Source organism: Temnothorax nylanderi, unplaced genomic scaffold, assembly GCF_030848795.1.
Source record: "Temnothorax nylanderi isolate EJ_2023f unplaced genomic scaffold, tnyl_v1.0 TNYL_tig0013_pilon, whole genome shotgun sequence".
In the NCBI taxonomy this organism is placed as follows: Eukaryota; Metazoa; Arthropoda; class Insecta; order Hymenoptera; family Formicidae; genus Temnothorax; species Temnothorax nylanderi.
This window is the reverse complement of record NW_027249075.1, coordinates 1,203,208-1,226,806: the sequence shown is the minus strand read 5'-3', so window position 1 is coordinate 1,226,806 and position 23,599 is coordinate 1,203,208. Positions and strand designations below refer to the sequence as shown.

The 23,599-nt window shown below is 39.1% G+C and overlaps 5 protein-coding genes across 15 annotated transcripts in view; 2 read left to right on the top strand and 3 right to left on the bottom strand.

The window, feature by feature from the left end:
• The window catches only part of Cip4 (formin-binding protein 1-like Cip4), a 33,896-nt gene extending 32,352 nt beyond the window's left edge, over window positions 1-1,544 (bottom strand). For 3 of the 6 annotated variants that reach the window (XM_071697808.1, XM_071697809.1, XM_071697812.1), the window contains exon 1: window positions 1,150-1,543. In XM_071697808.1, coding sequence (XP_071553909.1) covers window positions 1,150-1,173 — 24 coding nt within the window. In that variant the 5' untranslated portion in view covers window positions 1,174-1,543. Of the gene's footprint in view, window positions 1-1,149 lie in introns of all 6 variants that reach the window. The other 3 variants (XM_071697810.1, XM_071697811.1, XM_071697813.1) reach the window with 2 other exon arrangements.
• Window positions 1,545-1,846: 302 nt separating this feature from the next.
• Window positions 1,847-11,007, top strand: Sws (patatin like phospholipase domain containing sws). Of its 3 annotated transcripts, none has more exons than XM_071697783.1 (15): window positions 1,847-2,430; window positions 3,076-3,477; window positions 3,556-3,975; window positions 4,079-4,383; window positions 4,517-4,877; window positions 4,984-5,277; window positions 5,507-5,886; window positions 6,017-6,185; window positions 6,404-6,784; window positions 6,933-7,208; window positions 7,463-7,649; window positions 8,711-8,827; window positions 9,700-10,020; window positions 10,200-10,495; window positions 10,835-11,007. In XM_071697783.1, exons 1-15 carry the CDS (start codon window positions 2,425-2,427, stop codon window positions 10,934-10,936), a joined length of 4,017 nt encoding a protein of 1,338 aa, XP_071553884.1. In that variant the 5' UTR covers window positions 1,847-2,424; the 3' UTR covers window positions 10,937-11,007. The 3 variants fall into 3 exon arrangements, with proteins under 3 accessions (XP_071553884.1, XP_071553883.1, XP_071553882.1); XM_071697782.1 differs by lacking the exons at window positions 1,847-2,430; window positions 8,711-8,827 and adding exons at window positions 2,440-2,756; window positions 9,269-9,385; XM_071697781.1 differs by lacking the exon at window positions 1,847-2,430 and adding an exon at window positions 2,441-2,756.
• On the bottom strand, window positions 10,726-15,571 carry Fpgs1 (Folylpolyglutamate synthase 1). 3 transcript variants are annotated; one of them, XM_071697814.1, is made up of 4 exons: window positions 15,237-15,571; window positions 13,443-13,667; window positions 12,887-13,005; window positions 10,726-12,688 (listed from the first exon to the last, which is right to left on the bottom strand). In XM_071697814.1, exons 2-4 carry the CDS (start codon window positions 13,515-13,517, stop codon window positions 11,362-11,364), a joined length of 1,521 nt encoding a protein of 506 aa, XP_071553915.1. In that variant the 5' UTR covers window positions 13,518-13,667; window positions 15,237-15,571; the 3' UTR covers window positions 10,726-11,361. The 3 variants fall into 3 exon arrangements, with proteins under 3 accessions (XP_071553915.1, XP_071553916.1, XP_071553917.1); XM_071697815.1 differs by lacking the exon at window positions 15,237-15,571 and adding an exon at window positions 13,970-14,168; XM_071697816.1 differs by lacking the exon at window positions 15,237-15,571 and adding an exon at window positions 14,041-14,160.
• Window positions 15,572-19,809: 4,238 nt separating this feature from the next.
• On the bottom strand, window positions 19,810-23,571 carry LOC139768006 (protein SLC31A2). Of its 2 annotated transcripts, none has more exons than XM_071697825.1 (5): window positions 23,440-23,571; window positions 23,092-23,351; window positions 22,226-22,452; window positions 22,060-22,159; window positions 19,810-20,881 (listed from the first exon to the last, which is right to left on the bottom strand). In XM_071697825.1, the coding sequence occupies exons 2-5, from the start codon at window positions 23,349-23,351 to the stop codon at window positions 20,845-20,847; spliced, it is 624 nt and encodes a 207-aa protein (XP_071553926.1). In that variant the 5' UTR covers window positions 23,440-23,571; the 3' UTR covers window positions 19,810-20,844. The 2 variants fall into 2 exon arrangements, with proteins under 2 accessions (XP_071553926.1, XP_071553925.1); XM_071697824.1 differs by having other exon boundaries at window positions 23,431-23,570.
• Window positions 19,935-21,898, top strand: LOC139768002 (E3 ubiquitin-protein ligase RNF14-like). The gene is made up of 3 exons (XM_071697817.1): window positions 19,935-20,915; window positions 21,035-21,199; window positions 21,303-21,898. Exons 1-3 carry the CDS (start codon window positions 19,935-19,937, stop codon window positions 21,564-21,566), a joined length of 1,410 nt encoding a protein of 469 aa, XP_071553918.1. The 3' UTR covers window positions 21,567-21,898.
• Window positions 23,572-23,599: the final 28 nt, after the last annotated feature.

The window sequence follows — 23,599 nt, the reverse complement described above, 5'->3', positions numbered from 1 at the left end:
GAGTTGACGCATCCCCCGACAATGAGAGAATACTGGAAAGTCCTGAATATCTTATCGGACCGGGCGCGCGTCCTAAACCACGAAACGCTTCAGCTCGCAGGACAGATAAGCGGCGAAGTAAGAGATTATCGAAAGTAAACAAGACTCTAGCTTTTAAACTTTAAACGGATTACAGCGGACGTCTCGGGCTGCCGAGACTCACGGCATCGAGATGCCGAGAAAACGTCACGAGGTGACGTGTAATTTTCCTTGAAGAAAAAAAGAAGAAACTCTGCTCGACGAAGTCGTCGAGGCGCACGTCATTCGAGACCCGAGTCGAGACGGTCGTGCGTGCGTGCGTGTTAGCAACTTCGTGAAATATTCGCTCGCGAGTGCGACTCGAGTGCTCGAGTTCCACGAGTCCGCACGTCTCCACGGCAGACGGCTGAATAGGACGGAGAGGAAAGAAAAAAAAACAAGAGCGAGCGCGCGCGCGCGCGCAAGTGAACAACGGCGTTGTTTACGGGCGACGAGGGAGCGAGAGGAGGGAATTTCGCGAGAGGATGAATGGGACACGGGCGGCCATCGGCGTGAAAACGAGTCTCGGGCCTTTCGGGTCGGGTCGGGGAAGAAGTAGGTATGCGGCTCCGCGTCGCAGAAAACGTCACGTCGGCGAACGACTACCTGAGGCGACTTGAGGCGACGGCCAGAATGCATGGCCGGAACCAGGCCCGCAATACGGGATGCATACCGTCTGGGACCCGAACGCGACCGTCGCTCGCTGCGCGAATTTGCGTTTCTCTCGCCGCCGAGAGACGAGGACGTGCGACGTGCGTTCGTTCGCCGATAAACACGGGGGGGGAATGGCAGCTGGAATATATACACGGGACGGACGTTCGTCTCGACGAGAAAACGGCGCGCGCGCGCGCGCGGAAAAACGGCGGACCCATTTTCGGAACGGCCCCGAGGACCGGAATCTCGCAAGGTGGAAGCGGATCGCGCGAGACGAGAGACGAACGGAGCGCCCGCGGCGCGGTGCGGGAGAGGAGCGACAAGGACGAACGTACGCGGCGGTCGCGACGGCGAGAGAAAGAGAAGGAGAGAGGGAGAGAAAGAGAGATGCAGAGAGACAGAGAGAGAAAAGAGGGTGGGAGCTAGCTAGAGACTCACCCAGAGCTCGGTGCCCCAGCTCATGTTTGCTGGGCCGGGTAAACCAGCGGGCGCGACGGCGAATAATTATCCTCGCGAGACACTTCACATGTAGCGGCGACGTTGCGTGTCGCGCGCGCGCCTCGCTTCACTTCGCGCACCTCGCGGCTTCCACTGTATACCCGCGCGCACCGCTGCACCGCGGCGGCGACGACGACCGGTGGGCGGGTGGGAAGGAGAGGATTAAAAAAAAAAGGGAGAGACGAGACCCCCCGAGAAACGCAGGGGAATCGCGCGTCAGAGATCGCCCGCCACGCGCGCGCACGGTCACACGGACATGTCCAACATGTCGATCGTCGATCTCGTAACCACCGACTGCCCGCGCCTACCCTGCCACCGTCGCTACCGCCGCCGTCGGGACTCGGGACTGACCGCCGCGGCGCCGCCCGCGCCGCCTGAAAACCGCCCGGAATTCCGCCGTGGCGCGCTCTACCGGGCGGCTCGCCGAGCGACCCCGCCGCTCGGGGCGAGTGCGCGTGCGCGTGCGCCGCGCCGCTCGGGCGAGCGCGCGTGCGCCGCGCGAATATTTGAATCGGCGGGGAGACGCGTGCCAAACGAATGACGCGTTATTGCGATTAATTAAAAGTGTCATTAGCGATGATTAATTTAACGCTTGTTGTTTGCGCGCGATAAGTCACGCGTCGTGCGTATTTGCACGTATTCCGATTGTTTTAAATACGCAAGTATGCGAATTAACCTCGGATTGATTGTCGAAACGTGCGAACGTCGAATTTGCGAATATCTTCTTGCAAAGTCGGTCAGCTAAAATTCTTATAAAAGAAACAACGCAGAATTAAATGACGAACCTGTAATAAAGTAATGATACGTGTATGTGAACGGTAATTACGCGCACTTGGTAATCGTCGCGAAAATTAAACGATAAGATTGAAACTGGTGGATTTGCAGCCGAGAGCGATCGTTTATGCAATCGGTTCGCGTCGACTTGTGTGACGTTCGCCCGCACAGTCGCCGAGGTGTGTTTGTCCCAACAACATGAATTATTTTAAATCACAATCGATCTCGCAGCCGCGCGGACAAAATGGCGCTGGATGACTCGAGCGAAGTATCAAAGGTCGTTTACTCGCGAGATAAATAATTGTAAATAATTAATCTTTCGTTCCGACGGGCTCGATTAGCCGATCGCGTTTTGTGCTCGCCGACTGCATGCGGTCCCGATCGTGACACATCCTGTCCCGAGTGGATTTTTCGGCGGAGAGGGAGACATGAGTACCCACTATGGAGGTTGTGTATATTTGCTGCCTTGAGATAATTCCCATTCACCGCTAGATATCCGTTGATCGATATACGATTTTCCACACGGCACGCTGCGCGTAGTCGTGTTTATTTACGTCAATCTCGAAAGTCACTGACAATCGCAACCTAATTTTTACTATGCTATGGAGATCAAAGACGTAACCTAAGAAGATGCCAAGTGTCATTAGTCCGTAGACTTCGAGGAGGTTCATATTTCTTTTTTTTTTTTTGTACGAGAAAGTTATATCATTGAGTTGACATTATTGCGTAACTTATACACGTCATAAATTCTAAAACAACGATACATGTCGATGGTAATTATTTTGTGAATATTTATTAGAAATGTCATCATCTTTCAGATCTATCCCGTGTATAAAACATTTTTTATTTTTGAGGATAGATTGAAATTTGTGTAATCTAGTCGGTAATATAATTTTGATGATAAAAATCAGAATTCTTTTTTGAGCAAGAATCTAACTGGCGTAATAAGAAGTTAACAATGATTTTAGTTGACATTTTCCATTGTTTATCCATTGATTATAGCACATGGAAAAAATATATCTTGTATTTTTACTTAGGAAAATAATATATGTATTTTTGAGATGTATTAATGATAGAATGTGTTAAACACAGGTGATAGAATTATTTAATAAGTTCAACGAGAGCCTGGGATCATACATATTTTCAAGATGGATTGGGAGGTTCATAGAGGAATATCAAACGTCGAGGACGATTTTCATCATTGCCACAATTTTACTCCTCATTTTTTTAATTGCGTCGATCTTCGTGGTACGAAAATGGAAGAACAAAGAATTTTTGCCGGAGGTGAAAGAGTTTGTTGGAGTGGGCACTGGGAAGCCGAGGTTCAGGAAGAGAGACAAGGTTCTCTTTTACGGCAGAAAGATGTTGCGCAAAGTAAAGTCCATTGGTGGCCAGGTGCACGCCACTGGACAAGGGAAGAAGAGACGAGCGGTCATGAGATTTGCTCGTCGATTGTTACAACTTAAGAAGGATACTGCCCCACAACAACTCAAGGTATATTTCGCGATAATTAACCAACAATTATTGATATGTTTATGTGATATATATCTAAGCAAATTATTTAATTTCAAGGTGTTGGAGCCACCGGCTGAATATCTGGAGGAAGATCTAGGGCCTGGCGAGCGAGTACCGCCAGATGCTCTGTATATGTTGCAAAGTATTAGAGTTTTTGGCCACTTTGAAAAACCTGTATTCCTGAAATTATGCAAGCACACGGAAATCATGACCCTACCTGCTGGCAGTACATTGTTCAAAATCGGAGACCCCGACGAGAACTTATTTATAGTACAGCAGGGTTTAGTCAATGTATATATCACTGGACCCGATGGCTCTCAAATATCGTTAAAAGTAGTAAAAACAGGCGAGTCCGTTACCAGTCTTCTTAGCTTTACTGATGTACTTACCGGGCATACAAGTACATACAAAACTGTATCGGCAAGAGCTGTAGAAGATTCTGTTGTAGTAAAGTTACCAATGAGCGCATTTCAAGAAGTAAGTTATGCATTTATGCCTACCTTATATTCTCTTTCAGTATTATGTTATACTATATAAAAATAAAATTGATATTTCATGAACAATGTTGATATTATTTCAGGTGTTTCAAGATTATCCTGATGCCTTCGTTCGAGTTATCCAGGTCATTATGGTACGGTTGCAGAGAGTTACCTTCACTGCTTTGCATCAATATCTCGGCCTTTCCGCGGAATTAGTCAATCAGGGATCGCACAAGAAGAAACAGAGTCCGTTTTCCGGTTCGCCGGTACGATCAAGAACCAGAGAGAACTTTGCCTCGCAAAACGTCGAGGGTATATACAGTACATCGGAAGTGCACGATACCAGCGACGTTCCTCAACGTGATGCACTTAATTCAAGCATTTCTCAACCTGTGCCCATCCGACGGTAAGAAATTTTTTAACTAAAATATATTGATTATATCTCTTTAATTTAATATATTAAATAAATTAAGCAAATTTTGTTAAAGTAATCAGACTAATTATTAAGCAAATTTGGTAATAGTCGCGTTACTTGACAGGAAGAGCAATGTCGATTGGAAAAATCATAACTTGCAAATGGGTAATCAAAGTTCGGCAGAGATGGTACCAGAATGCGACTCTCACTGGGCAACACCACCTCATGCGGCAATGTCTCAGTCCACACACGGATCACATCCAGAATCCACTCATTCGGGAAGTACTTATTCCGGTAAAAAACGCCAGGTCAACGAAGCGGCGCAGCAACAGCAACAACAGCTGGATGAAGCGCAGCTGGTACAGATAGCCGCTGACGCGTTCGTTCGTGAACTTGGCATAGAGGACGAGACGGTGCTCAAAGACAAAGTGGAGATCAGGGAAGTGCCGGCTGGTACTTATCTGATGAAAGAAGAATCTCATAAGGTTTGTCATTTTGCATTTGTCGAATATAAGCTATATGTTGCGTATAAAAGGAAAGGATTATTTTTTATAAATGCAGAAATATTACCAAAATTTAATCGCGTTATAGGATGTCGCACTCGTATACGTGCTTTCGGGCTCGCTGATAGTAAGCCAACGCGTATCGGAGGGTCGAGACGCAGGCCAAGAAGTGCACATGTTTAGCGCTCATCAGGGTGAAATTGTCGGTGGTTTAGCAGTGCTAACCGGCGAACCATCCTTTTACACAATTAGAGCGAAGCATTCTAGCCGTATCGCGTTGCTCAGTAAATTGACGTTCTTCGCTATCATGCGGGAACAACCTACAGTCGTGTTGCACGTGGCACATACCGTCGTTCGCAGATTAAGCCCTTTCGTGAGACAGGTAAGAATCTGAAAAAAAAAAAAGAAACTTATTAAAAGAAGAATTTCTAATACATTATTACAAGAGAGAGAAGTCTTCGGTTGAGCTGAATCTTTGTAGCCTAATATTTTGTGTGAATTTATACTTTTTTCCATTTAACAAACTGCGCGTCGATTATTTGTTGGTCTTGAAGCACAAATTTTTATTGGAACAATATAGTCACATAATTATATTACTGTTTCTTGGACAGGTGGATTTCGCTCTCGACTGGTTGTTCCTTGAAAGCGGACGGGCCGTTTACAGACAAGGGGATGAATCGGATTCGACATTCATTGTGTTAAGCGGACGATTGCGGTCGGTAATCACTTACAAAAACGGCAAAAAAGAACCGGTAGCAGAATACGGAAAAGGTGACTTGGTAGGAATCGTAGAGATGGTCACGCAGACTCCGAGGTCGACGACAGTCATGGCAGTCCGGGATTCCGAGCTGGCAAAGCTACCGGAAGGTTTATTCAACGTGATCAAACTCAGATATCCAATTGTTGTCACGAGATTAATAAATCTTCTCGGTCATCGCATACTCGGCACTTGGCAACAAGCACATACGAAAAACGGCAGCAATGATACACAGTAAATATAATTATTGATTATCGATATATTAAGCAATTGATCAGATCATTATTGTTACATAAATCAAATGTTTTGTGTTTATAATGTTATTAGTGCGAATTTATTTAATTAGAGAAATGTTATTTTACAGACGAGCCGCAGCAACGGTTGATGCTAGACCCGCACAAATAAATTTTTCGACTGTTGCCATAGTGCCGGTGTCGGATGATGTACCATTGACTTCCTTTACTTACGAATTATATCATTCTTTATGTGCCATTGGACCCTGTCTTCGTTTAACGTCAGATGTCGTAAGAAAGGTACTGTATTGCAATCGCGAATCTCTTGGTTATTCTAATATTTATCTTGATATAAATTAACACCGCTCATGTATTATACATATAGCATAATTTAATTCTCTTTAATTTATTTCTTATTTTTTAAATTTAATCATTTCATAATAAAAAAGATGATTAAATATTTAAGTCCATTGATTTCTCGGAAACAAACATATTAATCATCAATTTTTTTTTTACAGACTTTAGGAACGACCATCATGGAACCTGCAAACGAATACCGATTAACTTCCTGGCTTGCACAGCAGGAAGATCAGCACAGAATCTCTTTGTATCAATGTGATTCGAGTTACACGCTATGGACTCAGCGATGCGCGAGACAGGCTGATTGCATTCTTATCGTTGGTCTGGGCGATCGAGCGCCATCGATTGGTCGAACAGAACGTGAGATAGAACGGCTAGTAATGCGAACGCAGAAAGAACTGGTGCTATTACACAAGGAACAGAATGGTCAACGACCAACGAACACCGTTCAGTGGTTGAACATGAGATCATGGGTATCCAGCCATCATCACATCCAGTGTCCAAAGCGGATGTTCGCCAGAAGATCGCTGTACAGAATTGTAAGCAACGATCCACCAGGAATTCTAAATTGCTTACGATCTGCCTTATTTTATTTGTTATTAGTAAAAAAATAATTTATTTTGCGAATATTAATGAGAGAAAAGTGTAACTACTTTATAGTCTAATCTAAAATATGTCGTATCGCAGAATGAATTATACTCCAAAGTGCTCACGTCCGAGCCGAACGTACACAGCGATTTCAGTAGACTAGCGCGATGGTTGACCGGCACGTCGGTCGGTCTCGTCCTGGGTGGAGGTGGTGCAAGAGGCGCTGCTCATGTCGGCATGGTGAAAGCCATCATCGAGGCAGGTATACCCATAGATATGGTTGGTGGTGTCAGCATCGGCGCCTTTATGGGTGCGCTGTGGTGCATGGAAAAGAACATTACCACTACCACACAAAAGGCTAGAGAGTGGTCTAAGGTGAGACAAAATAGATTTCGCGACTTCTGTCGCTCTGTGCTTTGGATTCTCTTATCACTGTGAATTTCTAAAGCACAATATGTAAATCTGTAGAATTATAATCTTCTTTAATTCTAATCGTCTTCTTTCAAATCATAAAATATAGAAATTTTATCTAAAATTTCTCTCTTTTATCTTAATAATTGCTTTTAAATCCTTGTCGTCGAATCGTGAAATGTTCATAATAATGTAAAAATATATATCTCTGTTGGCAGAAAATGACGCAATGGTGGCGGCAGATTATGGACTTGACTTATCCGATGACTTCGATGTTCTCCGGTAAAGATTTTAACAAAACGATACAGCAGACTTTCAGCGACACATATATAGAGGATTTGTGGCTCCCATATTTCACTATAACCACAGACATCACGGACTCCTGTATGCGCACGCATAGACACGGTCTGTAAAAATATAATACTTTGCATTTTTTAATTCTAAATTGACAAAGCTTCTAGTTTGATTTACTTTTCGTACATTCAGCCATTGATGTTCACACGCATTTATGATTTTTAAATATGAAATTGTACGATAAATAGATTGTTATTCATATGATAAATTTTTTTAAATGATTTCAAGGATTCTGCAAGTTTAATTCAATGAATTTTCCAGAAATATAACTAGAAGCTTTGATATGTTATTAAAAATACTTGCAATATATCCAAAGTGAATCAAACGTAAGTGAATCAAATACGTAAGAGATGTGTTTCATTTTATAGATAATATCTAAAACTACTTGCAATCAGCAATCGGTTTTAGATGTCTGTATTAAAAATGGAAACATGAAAAATTGTTCTTACTTGATTCACACTAACAGCTTTGTCGTGGCATGTAGATTTTTTTAATTTTAAATTTTGTGCACATTAGCATTAGTAGAAGCTTTACGAGCGGGAGTGAGCTTTTTGGATAACCATTGTTGACGTACTCTCCGTTTAATGCAGATTTTAAAGAGAAAAGCGAATGAGGCATATTTTTATTTTTACTCGAATGTATAAAAATTATAAATTGATGTGCATATACTTCCTGTATGCTTATTACTGAATTATGATATCGAAAAAAAATACGATATTACTCAATCTACTAAAAACTACTATTTAAAAATTCATATGCAAAGCATAATATGCTATTAACTTTTTTAAACAAAACTGGAAAAAAATAAAATGTTTAATGTGACTAGAACGTTTAAATGGATGTCTGATCTGAAGATATCTAGAGATTTACCGTTATTAAAATTCTTTTTAATCCGTGTTTTCAATTAATCATCACTGTTGGTGGCGGTTTTAGTCAATTAATTTTGATTAATGATTGGTCTTTCTCGTTATACACACACACATACACATATTCGCACAGAAAGAGAAAGTTTGATTAATTGCGGTTAGTACAACTTAAGAATACAGGAAGTACTTCAGATAATGTATACGGGTAAATGGAGGATATTAAAGAGAATGATTCGTCGTCTTTAGGATCGCTGTGGCGGTACATTCGGGCCTCGATGTCATTGTCTGGTTATATGCCACCCATGTGTGACCCCGTTGATGGCCATCTCCTTCTCGACGGCGGGTACGTCAATAACCTTCCAGGTAATCCAGATCGCACTGATAAACGGTTGCAATTTTCGCACAGTCAATAGAGCCTAAAGGAAAACATTTATAACGCTAATAATGGTGTCAAGATAATATGAAATTTATTTAGGAGGTTCCGCTGGGAATTTATACATTTTATCTTAAATCTTAAATCTTAAATCTTAAAAGTTTACATAAATTATATAATTTAGCAATTTATCTGAAAGTATCGATTGTATTTATTTTACAACAAGTTACTAGTTCTTCTTTGAAATTCAAACACGCTGACTGTCCAATTTTAGTTGGATTCTGTATCATTTCACATTTACCTTGGCACGATCTTGAAGATTTATTTATGAGTGTTACTGAAATAAAATTATGAAATCACGAGAAACGCCAAGCTCACTCCCGTTGATAAAAGATGCAGTTATCGAATTCTGAATAGTTAAGTCCGCTCAGGTTTACTATGGAAATATATTCGCGGCAGTATGACTATCGCGGGGGTCTTTCCTCCGATTTGCGATCCTCTTGATGGGCATCTTTTGGTCGACGGGTGTTATGTTAATAACGTGCCAGGTATTCGTCTTTTCTATCGTTTACGTTTAGTCCTGATTGTAATTTCTCAATGATCTCTTGATACTTTTAGTCATGTACAGCCAGTATACTCCTGAAATTTGTTAGAGAAATTTAGCATGATATAAAATAAATCTAGAAATATATAAATGATATCTAAAAGAAATAAAAATACAATTCCGTGAACAAAATATATCACGATGTATAATATACGTAAATTCTATATTTTTTTTTATAAGTTAAATCTTCTATAAAGTAGAGACAACGAATTGATGTTAACGTTCTCGATTCATGCATTCTCTCTGTTTCCGTTCAAGCTGACGAAATGTTGCGGCAAGGAGCGCATCACATTCTGGCCATCGACGTCGGCTCACAGGACGACACAGACTTAACGAATTACGGGGACTCGTTGTCCGGTTGGTGGTTATTGTGGAAGCGGTGGAATCCATTTGCCACACCTGTGAAAGTGCCAAATCTACCGGATATCCAGTCCAGGCTGGCGTACGTGAGTTGCGTGCGCCAGCTGGAGGAGGTGAAGAGTTCGGATTATTGCGAGTATATCAGGCCGCCGATCGACAAGTACAAGACCCTTCAATTTGCCAATTTCGACGAGATCAAGGACGTGGGATATCAACACGGTGAGAAATGTCTGTTAACATTTAATGTTAAGCCCAAATCCATTGTAAAGAATTGTAAATCGACGCTAATAGAAATCATACAGCATATGTTATATTGTAAATTTCTTATTAATGAGTAATGAAACATTGCATATATTTAAACACATTTGTAGGACTGAAATAAATCGTGTTTTTTTCAGGGAAAACGTATTTCGAAGGTCAATCGAAAGCCGGAGTTCTACCTCGATTCAACGCGGATCGAGAAATTGCGAGAGCTTTGCGAGCGAAGTATCAAGCGGATAATCAACAGTCACCCTCTTCATACACTTTCACCGATCTCGCGCAGATGGTGTGCAAAGTTTCGCGTGGTAGCCGATACATCGATCTCGATATAGATTCAGATTCGGACGAGCTGGAGGAGTACGAGGCGGACTTGGAAGAAGATGCGCAAGAAGTAGGATACGCGTCTGAACCCACTGCCGGTATTTTAGATCAGGCAAGTTATATCTTTTATTCTTCATGTTATATTGATCTGAGTTTTTGTATGAATAAAAATGTTAAAAATCGATCGAGAAGACATATACTTCACTTTTTTCTATTTTCATTTTTTATTAGAAAAAACTAGTCTATTTTAGTTGTTAAAATCACCCTGCGTATCAATATGAATTATAGGAAAGATACCTGAAATTTTGATTAAGCATCGTATATTATAAATATAGTATAAAATAGGGTTAAAATATATATTTACCTTTTATATTGTATTACAAAATAGTAAACATTTGTATTAAATTCCTTCGCGATGCTGTACAATTATAACTATTTCAATTTATTTTAGAGTCCTGAGGATAATCGCCTGAGACGAAGAACTGGCGTTTCACTTAGTCTATCTGACACGGAGGCGGAGTCAGAACTAGAGTACCATCCAAAGATTTTTTGAATACCTGTTTTACAATTATCGCGATATCGTATATACTCGCTCAATGGAATAAATTCAACACAAACACATAACTTTACAAGTCGGATGCACTGTGAGCGACCTACATTGAAGTACAAAAGCAATTATTATTATTGCAAATATATAATCATGGGAACGTCGCTCTGAAATTATGCCACAATGCGATACGTATCGCTTTAACATGATAAGTAATTAATATGATTATTGTTACTATTAATATTATGTTAAATATAATTCTACGATTTGTAAAAAAAAAAGTTGTTTTTTTTTGCTATTTCAACGTCCTATCATGTTCTTGCATATATATTGATATTTATCACATTTCATATTTCTCATCACAAATTATTTCGCCACGGTTACACAAGCATCTTAACACAAATCGAATTTTTATCTTATTTTACATTTCATTAAAAATCACTGGTCATCGTCAAATTGGGATCCAGGATGGCCAATACCGCGCCAACCATATGTAAGGATCCCGTTACAAGTACTTCTACTTTATCGTGACTGTCTGTTCGCGACGATACATGCCTCTTAATGTCGTAGAGCACTTCAGCAACGCTACTCTTCAATATCGAACTCTCGCCCCACAGCTCGCGGTGTTTCTTGCACTTCTTTTTCTGCTCGTCGATTAGCACGTAATTCGATAAATCTTCCACACTGGTCACGCCGGCATAATTTGGAGCGAAGTAAACTCTATCGAAGTTCAATGGTTTTAGCAGGTTTAATAATTTAAGAGAATTCCGGTCGCCACTGGTATTGAATATTAGGAACTTATTGGAGGTTTCTCGGCTGACTCTTTTGAACCACAATACACAATTAACGATACTCTCGATTGTGTGAGCACCATCCAGAAAGAAATCCGCCACACTGGTCTCCAGAATCTGCGTACGACCAGGCCATTTGCAGTTTGCCAATGCTGTCGCGAATTTATTTAAAGAAACTATTTGTGACGTATCCTTACCGCTTAGAGAATTGTAAACACTATTGATGTATTCATCTTTTACAATGGACCGGTCGCTACGCAATTTCATCCACTCGAGTGCCATGCTGACCGCCAGTAAAGCATTCTGATACAGCACGTCACTGACGTCGATACCTGATGTCAACAAAAAGACATCGTTCCAATCTCGATCTTGGATCGTGGAAACTACTCGCAACTCGCGGCATCTTCTCTCTATGGCTCGCTTCCGTAGAACGCGCATCGCTGACTCCGGTTGCTGCACCGTGAAAGCCACCGCATGCGGTTTGAAGATTCCCGACTTCTGGTGAGCGATCTCTTCCAGAGTGTCGCCCAGTAGCGAAGTGTGCTCCAGACCCAGGCTCGTCACACCGACGCAAACCGGATTCCGCAGGATATTGGTGCAATCCAGTTCGCCACCGATTCCAACCTCGATGATCGCTACGTCAACATTTGCCTCCAGGAACACGTGGAACATGAGAATCGTCAGGAACTTGAAGTACGTCGGCATGTCGGACTCGTGTTCTCGTTTTTGCTCCAGACGTCGATACACGGTCCAGAAGGAACGAGCAAAGTGCGACTGGCTGATGGGTTCGCCATTTAGCCGAATGCGTTCCCGCACGGAGACCAGGTGCGGCGAGCTGAAGAAGCCCGTGCTGAAGCCGTGCTGTCGCAGAATCGCCTCCGTAAACGCACACGTTGTACCCTTACCCTTGGTACCGGCCACATGGATGACGGACAAACTGTCCAATTGCTCCAAAGTGATACCAGACCTGTAATAATAGATTTGAAGTTAATGGGTTTTTGAAATAAGACCAAACTTTAATTAAAAAATTTACATTTAATATATTTTTAAGCGGCATTTCTTAATCGAGAAGAGAAACAAGTAAATTTTATTCAAGTATAAGCAAGATAATCTACTTAAATTCTAATTCAGATTATTAATATTAAAATACTGATGACTTCGTTACCGGAGTAAATATTTTTCTGTCTCCTTCAATTTTGCAGGATTATTTGTGACTTGCTTCTTAACTGATTGCAAATAAGCAGCGTTGCTTTGTAGAGTAAGGTTTAACGCTTTTATGGCTTCCTGCAAAAAAATAATATATGTATATAGCTATTTATATGTGAGCTTTCTATACATGTCATATTACTCATATAACTTAAGACTTATAACTTTTTTTCCTTGAAAAGAAATTCTTTAATTACAATAATATTTCTCTACTATGTAGAGCAACACAAGCATGCCTACTAATTTTAAATAGTCAACATAAATCAAGTGCAAGAAAACACAAATTTAATAAAATTAAATAATACAACTATTACATCAATTTAAATGATATACAACTAAATGTAGAATATCTTCTAAATCAAACTGTCTCAGATTTTGAAGCGTTAGTCGCCACCAAAATAAACTGTCCTTTATTCATTATAGTGAAAATATTCCAGATATTTTTCAATGAATATAATAAATTGGAAGACAATAGAAAATTCTGAAATAACAATACGATTGGCGAATGTATTTACCTCGTAGGACCCATTAATATGGACGGAACGGCCCACAAATCCATTGTGCGTCATTCTCCTCAATAAAGTAATCATCGAGATCCACTTATTACGCAATCGTAACAAGAACCGATAAAGTGGCTAGCCTTTTTTTTTTATCTTTCTTACGTGTCAAAGTTCAAGTCGAAATTATTTCTTTGGTATTTAACACAATAATTAATTAATAATCAGCGTATGTATCCATATCTAAAAAATAGAATAAAATTAAAAAGTAATTATACCATTGCAGTATCGAAAATATAAATTGATGTTGAGAACGTCTTCATTGCGCAATGTATATAATAAAATACTATAATATACATTATAATAAATGTTATAATAAAAATGCAGTTAAAATTTATATTTATAAAAATATTCAAAAAAATTAAAAATATTAAAAGAAAATTAAAGAAAACAGAAATTAATAAATGTTGAAAAATTGTGTCGAAACTTAATAAAAATCGGATAAATAAGAGAATTAGAAATTATAATTTCTCTTTGTAATTTACAGTCGAGTATGTTTTAATTCATAAATTTTTATCCTGTGCCAAGACACATTCCCATGTTTTCAATATCGAACCTCCGTATATTTTAGACAACGAATTATATAACTATAAATTTTGCAGGTTTGCCGGTTGAATTAATCGCTAGTTAAGTTAACTGAAGTCTGATGGAAGTCATCCTAATCACCGACTAAATTAATGAGACCCGTCTCTTATTACAAAGACCAAAATAAAGGTGAAATTTCATGGGCAGTGAAAAGCAGCAGCAGGTCGTACTGATTGGCTACAAAATAGAGGAGTTCTAGAAACTCGAGAACTTCTCTATTTTGCAGCCAATCAGTACGATCTGCTGCTGCTTTTCACTGCCCATGAAATTTCACCTTAAGAGATAGATGGCGCTGAGAGAAGAGCATTTAGAATCTTATTAATTCTTAATTCCTTGTATTAATTAATTATATCCGCAGGAACTTTAACAGGGAACTTAACGAAAAATAAGAAACAATTTGAAAAATGGAATTTAATCACGAATATCATTCTGTACTTGGATTATGACGCTAATGACGCATTATAAATGTATATAAATAAAATAAAAATCGATCGTAAGAGAACACACATGTTGGGTATCGAAATGATGAAACTACGGTCTAATTTTATTAGGCTCGTTATTCCTGGCGCCGTTAACTACAAATGTTTTTTTGGAGAGGACTTTGAAAACTAAAAAAATTAATAAATCAATAAATAAATACATATATAAAAAATAAAAGAGGAGAAATAAAAGGAATACAGTTTAAAGTTTAACTTGTTAGGGTTTTCAGGTCGCACATGTAAACATTACTTTAATTTACTCGAAATTATATATTTTTGCGTATATATTGGGGGGACGCGTCTCCCTCGTAACGGGAATTATGGAATACGGGAATTATAATCGCGAACCAAATGGAAATAAGTTAACGAAAGAAGTTTTTAAAGAAATTGCGCCGTATTAGTCCAGCAACGTGTAAAATGGAGTACACGCACATGGCAGTAACGTAAAATTTAACGCAACGTAACGTTAGTCACGATCAGTTGCATAGTAATACCGCGTGATGTTTTTATTTTGTGAATTAAATCCTGCCATGTGTGCGTTGGAGCAGTTAACGTGCAATTAATTAAATATTTCTCTATTCTGTTGTCAGAAATAACTCTGCTCTTTCTACTTCGCCATGCCAATGGTGTTATTTGGTCGCATGTGCAACACGATGCATTCACTAACACGTATTGAATTTCTATTTACCGAAGGAAAAAGCGTAGCCGCGCAGCAAATGCTCCTACGTCGCACTCGGAGTCTGCTGAGCAAGTGTCGAAATCTGAGGCTCGTCTGGCTCTTTCCGCCCTTTTCTCGAAATCATCCCTCAAAGCACTATACGCTCTCAAGCCTAGTGCGCGCGCTGCGTTCTCTCATATATCACGGTGGCCGGATCAGCCGGGTGCACGTTAAAATTGAATAAATTACTAGAACGCGCAACATAGCGAGTTCTAAAGGTGCGATTTCACGATGACGCTCGACGCTGGATTCTCGAGCGTCAAAAAGCTAAACTGTGTTTAGCTTTGACACTCGACGCTCATTTCAGCCAATCCAGTGGTTAGGTTATATTTCGCGTCCCTCTGAATCTATCACGTGACCAGATTTGACGCTCGAATCCAGCGTCGAGCGTCATCGTGAAATCGCACCTTAATGGCTTCTGCACACAGGACGCGAAAACGCTTGCCGCGCGGCAAGAAGCGACGCGGTAGCCAATCAACGTGTTGCTTCTCCGTAAGAACCAATAGTTTATTGGCTACCGCGTCGCTTCTTGCCGCGCGGCAAGCGTTTTCGCGTCCTGTGTGCAGAAGCCATAAGTTCTAATAATTTATCCGAAGTAATTACGAGTAGAGATCAGCGATTGGATAACATGTAAATTACTGGGAAATGCGACGCGTCGATTGGTGCATCTCTAGTGACTTTTGCTAAATCAATTCACTGGGACCAAACCTTTGACAGGGTCTGTTTTCTATTGCTGAACTGGCTGCACTAGTTCAGAGTTTATCTTTTTTACTCCACACTGGAAGGAAAAAGATAAACTCTGAACTTAGTGCAGCCAGTTCAGCAATAGGGCCGGTCTACAATGGGTGTCGTAAGTCGTGAGTTGTAAGAATTGACCAATCACAATCGAATTTGAAGAGAATAATCAACTAATGATTGGTCAATTTCTTACGACTCACGACTTACGACAGTTACGACATCCATTGTAGACCGGGCCTTAATGAGCAAATGCGATTGGTCATTTCCGGAGCTTGGTCGAAGTGGTCCTCCGACAGAGTTTGAGCTTTTGACTAATGCTGGGTCTACAATGCGAGTCGCAAAGTCGTGAGTCGTAAGAATTGACCAATCACAGTCGATTATTCTCCTCAAATTCGACTGTGATTGGTCAATTCTTGCGACTCACGACTTTGCGACTCGCATTGTAGACCCAGTCTACAATAAGTGTTTTAAGCTCTAAGCGTTAAGAAATTGACCAATCACAGTTGAATTTGAGGAGAATAATTGACTGTGATTGGTCAATTTCTTAGGGCTTAGGGCTTAAAACACCTATTGTATATGAGCACTAATGGGTCTGTTTTTTATGGGCCGGTCTACAATGGATGTCGTAACTGTCGTAAATCGTGAGTCGTAAGAAATTGACCAATCACTAGTTGATTATTCTCCTCAAATTCGACTGTGATTGGTCAATTTCTTACGACTCACGACAGTTACGACAGTTACGACACTCATTGTAGACCGGCCCTATTGCTAAACTGGCTGCACTAAGTTTAGAGTTTATCTTTTTCCTTTCAGTGTGGAGTAAAAAAGATAAACTCTGAACTAGTGCAGCCAGTTCAGCAATAGAAAACAGACCCTGTCAAAGGTTTGGTCACTGTGAATCGATTTAGCAAAAGTCACTAAAGATGCACCAATCGACGCGTCGCATTTCCCAGTAATTTACATGTTATCCAATCGCTAATCTCTACTCGTAATTACTTTAAATAAATTATTAGAACTTATGAGGTTTGTTCGCGTCGCATACTCCAATAAACACCAAGAGCACTTGGATCACGGATAAAAGGTGGCGATTGGAGCAGATGAGTTTTTGGAGTGCGTTGGAGTGATTAGGAGCATGGTGGGGCATGCGACGCGAACAAACCTTATGGCTTCTGCACACAGGACGCGGAAACGCTTGCCGCGCGGCAAGAAGCGACGCGGTAGCCAATCAACGTGTTGTTTTTCCGTAAGAACTAAAAGTTGATTGGCTACCGCGTCGCTTCTTGCCGCGCGGCAAGCGTTTTCGCGTCCTGTGTGCAGAAGCCATTAGAACTCGCTGTGTTGCGCGTTCTAGTAATTTATTTAATTTTAAGCGGGGAGCACACACTTCTGCACAACGCATAATGCGTAAAACATAAGAAAATTGATTGGTCCATACACATGTGCATAAGGAAATAGACCAATCAGTTTTCTAATGCTTAAGGGTCGACAGGAGTAAAACGGGGAGCACACACTTCTGCACAACGCATAATGCGTAAGCATAAGAAAACTGATTGGTCCATATACATATGCATAAGAAAATAGACCAATCAATTTTCTTATGCTTACGCATTATGCGTTGTGCAGAAGTGTGTGCTCCCCGCTTAACACTACCGACCTCTGTCGGCTTGCAAAGCTGCTTAGAAACGGTTTTTCCCAAATTTTAGCCAAATTAATTAACGAATCTCATTAAACTTATGCTCGTTTTAATCAGTAAGATCAGCCGCAACCCGCTACAAAGCCGGATTGTCCATTTTGACTCTTAAAAAATTTATAATAAATAAAATACGGACTCGCAGCTAAGCAACCCGACAGAGGTCGGTAGTGTTACTCCTGGTTACTCCTGTCGACCCTTAACGTGCACCCGGCTGACCCCGGCCACCGTGATACATGAGAGAACGCTGCGCGCGCACTAGGCTTGACTAGGCTGTCTAGGCTTGAGAGCGATATCAGCGATAATGCTTTGAGTCTTGAGGAATGATTTCGAGAAAAGGGCGGAAAGAGCCAGACGAGCCTCAGATTTCGAGTATTTCGACACTTGCTCAGTAGACTCCGAGTGCGACGTAGGAGCATTTGCTGCGCGGCTACGCTTTTTCCTTCGGTAAATAGAAATTCAATACGTGTTAGTGAATGTATCGTGTTGCACATGCAATAACACCATTGGCATGGCGAAGTAGAAAGAGCATAGTTATTTCTGACAACAGAGATAAATATTTAGTTAATTGAACGTTAACTGCTCCAACGCACATGGCAGGATTTAAAAACATCACGCGGCATTACTATGCAACTGATCGTGACTAACGTTACGTTAGCGTTTTACGTTACTGCCATGTGCGTGTACTCCATTACACGTTGCTGAACTAATACGGCGCAATTTCTTTAAAAACTTCTTTCGTTTAACTTTCCATTTGATTCGCGATTATAATTCAATATATACGCAAAAATATAATTTCGAGTAAATTAAAGTAATGTTTACATGTGTGACCTGAAAGCCCTAACAAGTTAAACTCGAAACTGTACTCCTTTTATTTCTCCTCTTTTATTTTTTATATATGTATTTATTTATTTGTTTATTTATTTTTTTAGTTTTTAAAGTCCCCCCCCCCAAAAAACATTTATAGTTAACGGCGCCAGGAATAACGATGAATAAAAAAAAATCGGCTAATAAAATTAGGCCGTAGTTGCATCATTTGGATACCCACGTGTGTCCTCTTACGACCGATTTTTTTTTATTCATATACATTATAATACGTCATTAGCGTCATAATCCAAGTACAGAATGATATTCGTGATTCAATTCCTTTTTTCAAATTGTTTCTTATTTTTCGTTAAGTTCCCTGTTAAAGTTCCTGCGGATATAATTAATTAATACAACGATGTCAACGATTAGGACTTAGTAACACTTAGTAAGATTCTAAATGCTCTTCTCTCCGCGCCATCTACAATATCTCTTATTTTGGTAATTGTGATAAGAGACGGCTCTTACTCGACTTTAAATTACAACGAGAAATTATAAATTTCTAATTCTCTTATTTATCCGATTTTTATTAAGTTTCGACACAATTTTTTAACATTTATTAATTTCTGTTTTCTTTAATTTTCTTGAAATATTTTTATTTTTTTAAAATATCTTTATAAATATGAATTTTAACTGCATTTTTATTATAACATTTATTATAATGTATATTATAGTATTTTATTATATACTTTGCGCAATGAAGACGTTCTCAACATCAATTATATTTTCGATACTGGTATAATTGCTTTTTAATTTTATTCTATTTTTTAGATATGGATACATACGCTGATTATTAATTAATTATTGTGTTAAATACCAAATAAATAATTTTTATTTTTTTTAAATTATTATTACTGTGCGACATACCGTGCCTAAGTGCGCAAATTTCGGCCAATTTTATTATTCTTTAAACACTTATTATTTTAATTACATTTGAAATTATTATAGCCTCGACATTTTGGTATTAGAATTTTTATCTTAAAATAACTTCGGGAGTCTCTTATTGTCACGCAAAGTCTGTGATATTATATATATGTATATAAACATATATATATTTTTAATCACAATTTGTATTATATATAATTTTCTATTTTTATTCTTATTATATTAATTTTCCATTTATAAATTGTAAGCTTGTATCTGTAATAGTTGTATCTGGAACACATTTTTTTGTTACTCTGTCTTTTTATATTATAGATTCAGTAAAAGAATGTAGAATTCCAATTGTAAGAATATAGAATGCAATTCTAATAACTTCTTTAACAGGTTTGTTATTTTTTCTGTATATATACATATATGAATGCTCTTTGAAAATCAGTTAAACTACATTATATTAATTTGGATTTTAGTAAGATCACATTGATCAAGATAACAAGATGTCTTGTGAGACTGCAAGCAATCTCCAACGACAGGAGGACGAAGTGGCTGTCCTTTCTAGTATCTACGACGAAACAGAGTTCTTCTACACGAAAAGCGAATATATAAAATGCTCGATCACCATATATCCAAAATTTTCTAAAAAACTAGAAATAAAGTTCGATAACAGTAGTCCCTCCGATGTAGCTGTTTCCGACGATAGCATCTTCGTTGAGCACTTGCCGCCAATCAGAATGTACATTAATCTCCCGAATACGTATCCATCTCAGAAGCCACCAAATTTCTGCATCTCCGTTGTCTGGTTGACACCTTGGGACATGTCTTTCATCTGTCAGAAATTAGATGAAATGTGGGAAGAGAACCAGGGTAACGAGATCATCTTCCTGTGGCTAAGTTTCCTACAAGATGATATTTTCAATTTTTTAAACATACACGAAACGTTAGACGTTTCCTTCTTGCATCTAATTCACACGTCACGAGATAATGTCATGTTACGCCTGGTGCAGTTATCCGATCCCAGGGCTCAGAATGGTGCATTGTTATTAGATATCAAAAGATTATTAATATCTTACAACAAGCAGCAACATAAAGTACAATTTCACAAGAATGTTTATCCTTGTTGCATATGCTTCGAGGAATGCCCAGGACTGAACTGTATAGAATTGGAAAACTGTAAACACATCTACTGTAAAAGTTGCATGGAGAAGCACATACGCATCAACATCATCGAGCGTATTAATGCTATATTGTGTCCGACGATAGATTGCAAACGCAAAATAAGTGACAACGACGTTAAGACTCTCTGTCCAGACTTGTTTTTCCAATACGAAGAAATCATGTTGCGAGTAACATTAGACACTATGGACGACGTAGTGTATTGCCCAAAAATTTCTTGTCAATATCCGGTTATCAGAAACCCGGGCGATGACGCACCGATTTGTCCCATCTGCAAGTATTGTTTCTGCGTCTATTGCCGTAAGGTAAGATGTATCTCAATATTTAAACGCATAAGATACATGCACATGTACTATATATAAACACATATACATATATATCTACACACACATGTCCTATATTCTATACTTATTTATTCAAACAGTCGTACCACGGACAAGAACCATGCGAAATGACATCGACCGATATTATGAAGCTTATTGATGAATACAAAAACAGCAATATCAAGCAGCAGGCAATGTTGGAGAAGAAATATGGCAAGCGGCAAATGCAAACAATCCAAAAATATCTTACAACTGAGTATCTGCAAGTACGTATGTAACGATTATATGGAAATTAATGAGTAGATTAAGTAATAAGACTACAATAAGAGTATATTATTCCTAATAATGATTATGTGTAACTTTGTTTAGGATAATGCGAAAAGGTGCCCGAAATGCCGTTCTTTCATTAGCAAAACCGAAGGTTGCAACAAAATGACGTGTAGAAATTGCCAATCTTTTTTTTGCTGGCTGTGCAACAATCAGATACACGGATACGAGCACTTCAACAGCGTCGACAGTCCATGTTACGGTCTTTTATTTGAAGGTTTGGAGACGGAGAACGCTATGGATTATGTGGATGACTTTATAATGGATAATATACATCAATACTTTGAAGACAATTTCAATGTCTAAATCATAAACTCCGGAAAATATGGTCTTTGAAGTAATTAGGACCTTAAACTAAAATTGTTACGCTACTGATCTTTGTTATTTATATTTTTTTCCAAATGAGAATAATGTAAAAAAGGAATCGTTGATTGGAATTTTCGATGAATGTATAGCTAAATTTTTTAAATATTTTTTCAAGAAAATATTAATTTTAATCAATATTAATGGTTAACATTACGTATATTTGTATACCTATTATAACAAAATAACATTCTTGTATCTGTTATATAGAAATCTAACAAGGATCTTGTATTACTTGTAAATATCATATTATAATAAATCGTATCATATCTTTATATATGTACATATCTTTATACATGTATCTTCGTAATTTATAATAAAACATCTGTGTAAAACGTGCTGCGTATACATACAAATATGTAATGCATGACAACAATAACAATTTATCCTAGATAATGTCAGACTTTCCATTGCTATGTTTGATGTCAAAACTCACGTATTTCTTGGTACGTGAACTTCGATATTCGCTTCGATGACTAATTGCTCAGCAACGATAGAGACAGCAGATTCGCGTCTCTGTTGATTTGAGACAATATCTAGGAGCGATTAAAAAAACAAGGTCAAAGTAGTCGCTTTCTTAAGCTAACATGAAGTTGCGTTACCTTCGCAATTCTTGTCACATTCCACAATTGCTTGTTTGCGGTGAAAACGTTGCATGTTTAATTGTACGAGAGTAGGACCGAATATGCAGTATCCAAAGAACGCTCCGATTATGAGGGCGATGGTGATATATGCATTGTACGTCATAACGGTCATCATCAGGATATAACCAAGCGTAGTGTGAAGAGACCAGTGCAACATTTGCAATGTCCATCTCGAGCAGCTTCCACTAAAGGAACATATTTAACATCGACTTAAGATAAAAACGCCTAGCTGCTGCAGGAAGATAAATGTATTATTTAAAATAATAACTAAAATTGTAAGTAGTAATGCCAACGTAATATGACTAATTTATTTCTCGTTATTATGAAAAATGCTATTATTGTTACAGGTATATTGCATTTTGCCTATACAAGATACGAATTCTAGAATAATTATGAAATCGAGTTTTTGTCTTATATTATACTTTCTGTGCATTTCGGTATAAAATAAAAATATAATTAGACGTTGAAGAGAGAAACGAGAAAAGATGAAAAGTATACAAAGTTTAGCTACAAAAAATAAATCTAATATTATACATAAATTTTGAACGATTTTGGACGTGACTTTGATCAAACTCCAATTAATCGGCGATTGATTCAATCGACAGAAGTACCTATAAAGCAGAATCGCTACACAATTTGTTGTCCCTTTTCTTCCACATGCTAAACAAAAAACTTGCAATTCTATTCACGTTAACAAAATAGTAACAGATATTACTTGACATGTTGAAGACCCCAATTAAGTTAATTACTCGAAGTCACTTGGAGTGTTCGAATAACACATTTGGCTTATCGCGCTTCAAGGAGATAAGAAAACAACAACGTGCCATCTTGTGTGAGTTCCAAAGTTCTTCGGCGTCACTCTGGATAGGAGGGACGAACTCTCCGAGGAGGCTGACGTTGTCCTAGATATGGGTCTAATCGCAGCCTGCTGCAGGTGGATCTGCGAGACCTTCATGGCCTCGTATAGCACTGCGAGGGCAGCCAAGCCCAGGCACGTTGCCACCAGACCCCATACCGTGGTAACGTTGTATCCTGAAAACAGGAAGCTGCCCAGATCCACGCCGAACCAGTATGACATATGCATCTACAATAAAGACACGAGTGCTTTTTATAGAGTATGCAAGGCACATGAAGGAAACGTCAAGAATTAAGGTTACACCGACCTTGATTACCTCAATTTCTTCTGGTGCGCCCTCGACTCGCGAGAGACACTCATGACTGATAAGCCGCGCGTATACAAACGCCTACACATTCTATCTGCCACCTACTACCTAGTCTAACCCTTCCTTAGCTTGTTTACAAATTATGTCCACTTATGGCCACTTATGCGTA

Bases quoted from the DNA above. Each gene is read 5' to 3' on its own strand.
- Sws (XM_071697782.1), top strand. The intron at 6,186-6,403 runs GTACTGTATTGC...TTTTTTTTACAG, and splicing joins CGTCAGATGTCGTAAGAAAG to ACTTTAGGAACGACCATCAT. The intron at 6,785-6,932 runs GTAAGCAACGAT...GTCGTATCGCAG, and splicing joins GAAGATCGCTGTACAGAATT to AATGAATTATACTCCAAAGT.
- Fpgs1 (XM_071697814.1), bottom strand. From the start codon at position 13,517: ATGATTACTTTATTGAGGAGAATGACGCACAATGGATTTGTGGGCCGT. The intron at 13,006-13,442 runs GTAAATACATTC...ATTTTTTTGCAG, and splicing joins ATATTAATGGGTCCTACGAG to GAAGCCATAAAAGCGTTAAA. The intron at 12,689-12,886 runs GTAACGAAGTCA...CTATTATTACAG, and splicing joins ACAGAAAAATATTTACTCCG to GTCTGGTATCACTTTGGAGC.
- LOC139768002 (XM_071697817.1), top strand. From the start codon at position 19,935: ATGTCTTGTGAGACTGCAAGCAATCTCCAACGACAGGAGGACGAAGTG. The intron at 20,916-21,034 runs GTAAGATGTATC...TTATTCAAACAG, and splicing joins TCTGCGTCTATTGCCGTAAG to TCGTACCACGGACAAGAACC. The intron at 21,200-21,302 runs GTACGTATGTAA...AACTTTGTTTAG, and splicing joins TTACAACTGAGTATCTGCAA to GATAATGCGAAAAGGTGCCC.
- LOC139768006 (XM_071697825.1), bottom strand. From the start codon at position 23,351: ATGCATATGTCATACTGGTTCGGCGTGGATCTGGGCAGCTTCCTGTTT. The intron at 22,453-23,091 runs GCACGTTGTTGT...ATGTTCCTTTAG, and splicing joins TTTGGAACTCACACAAGATG to TGGAAGCTGCTCGAGATGGA. The intron at 20,882-22,059 runs GTGAGTTTTGAC...CAATACTTGCAG, and splicing joins GTTCACGTACCAAGAAATAC to ATGGGACAAATCGGTGCGTC.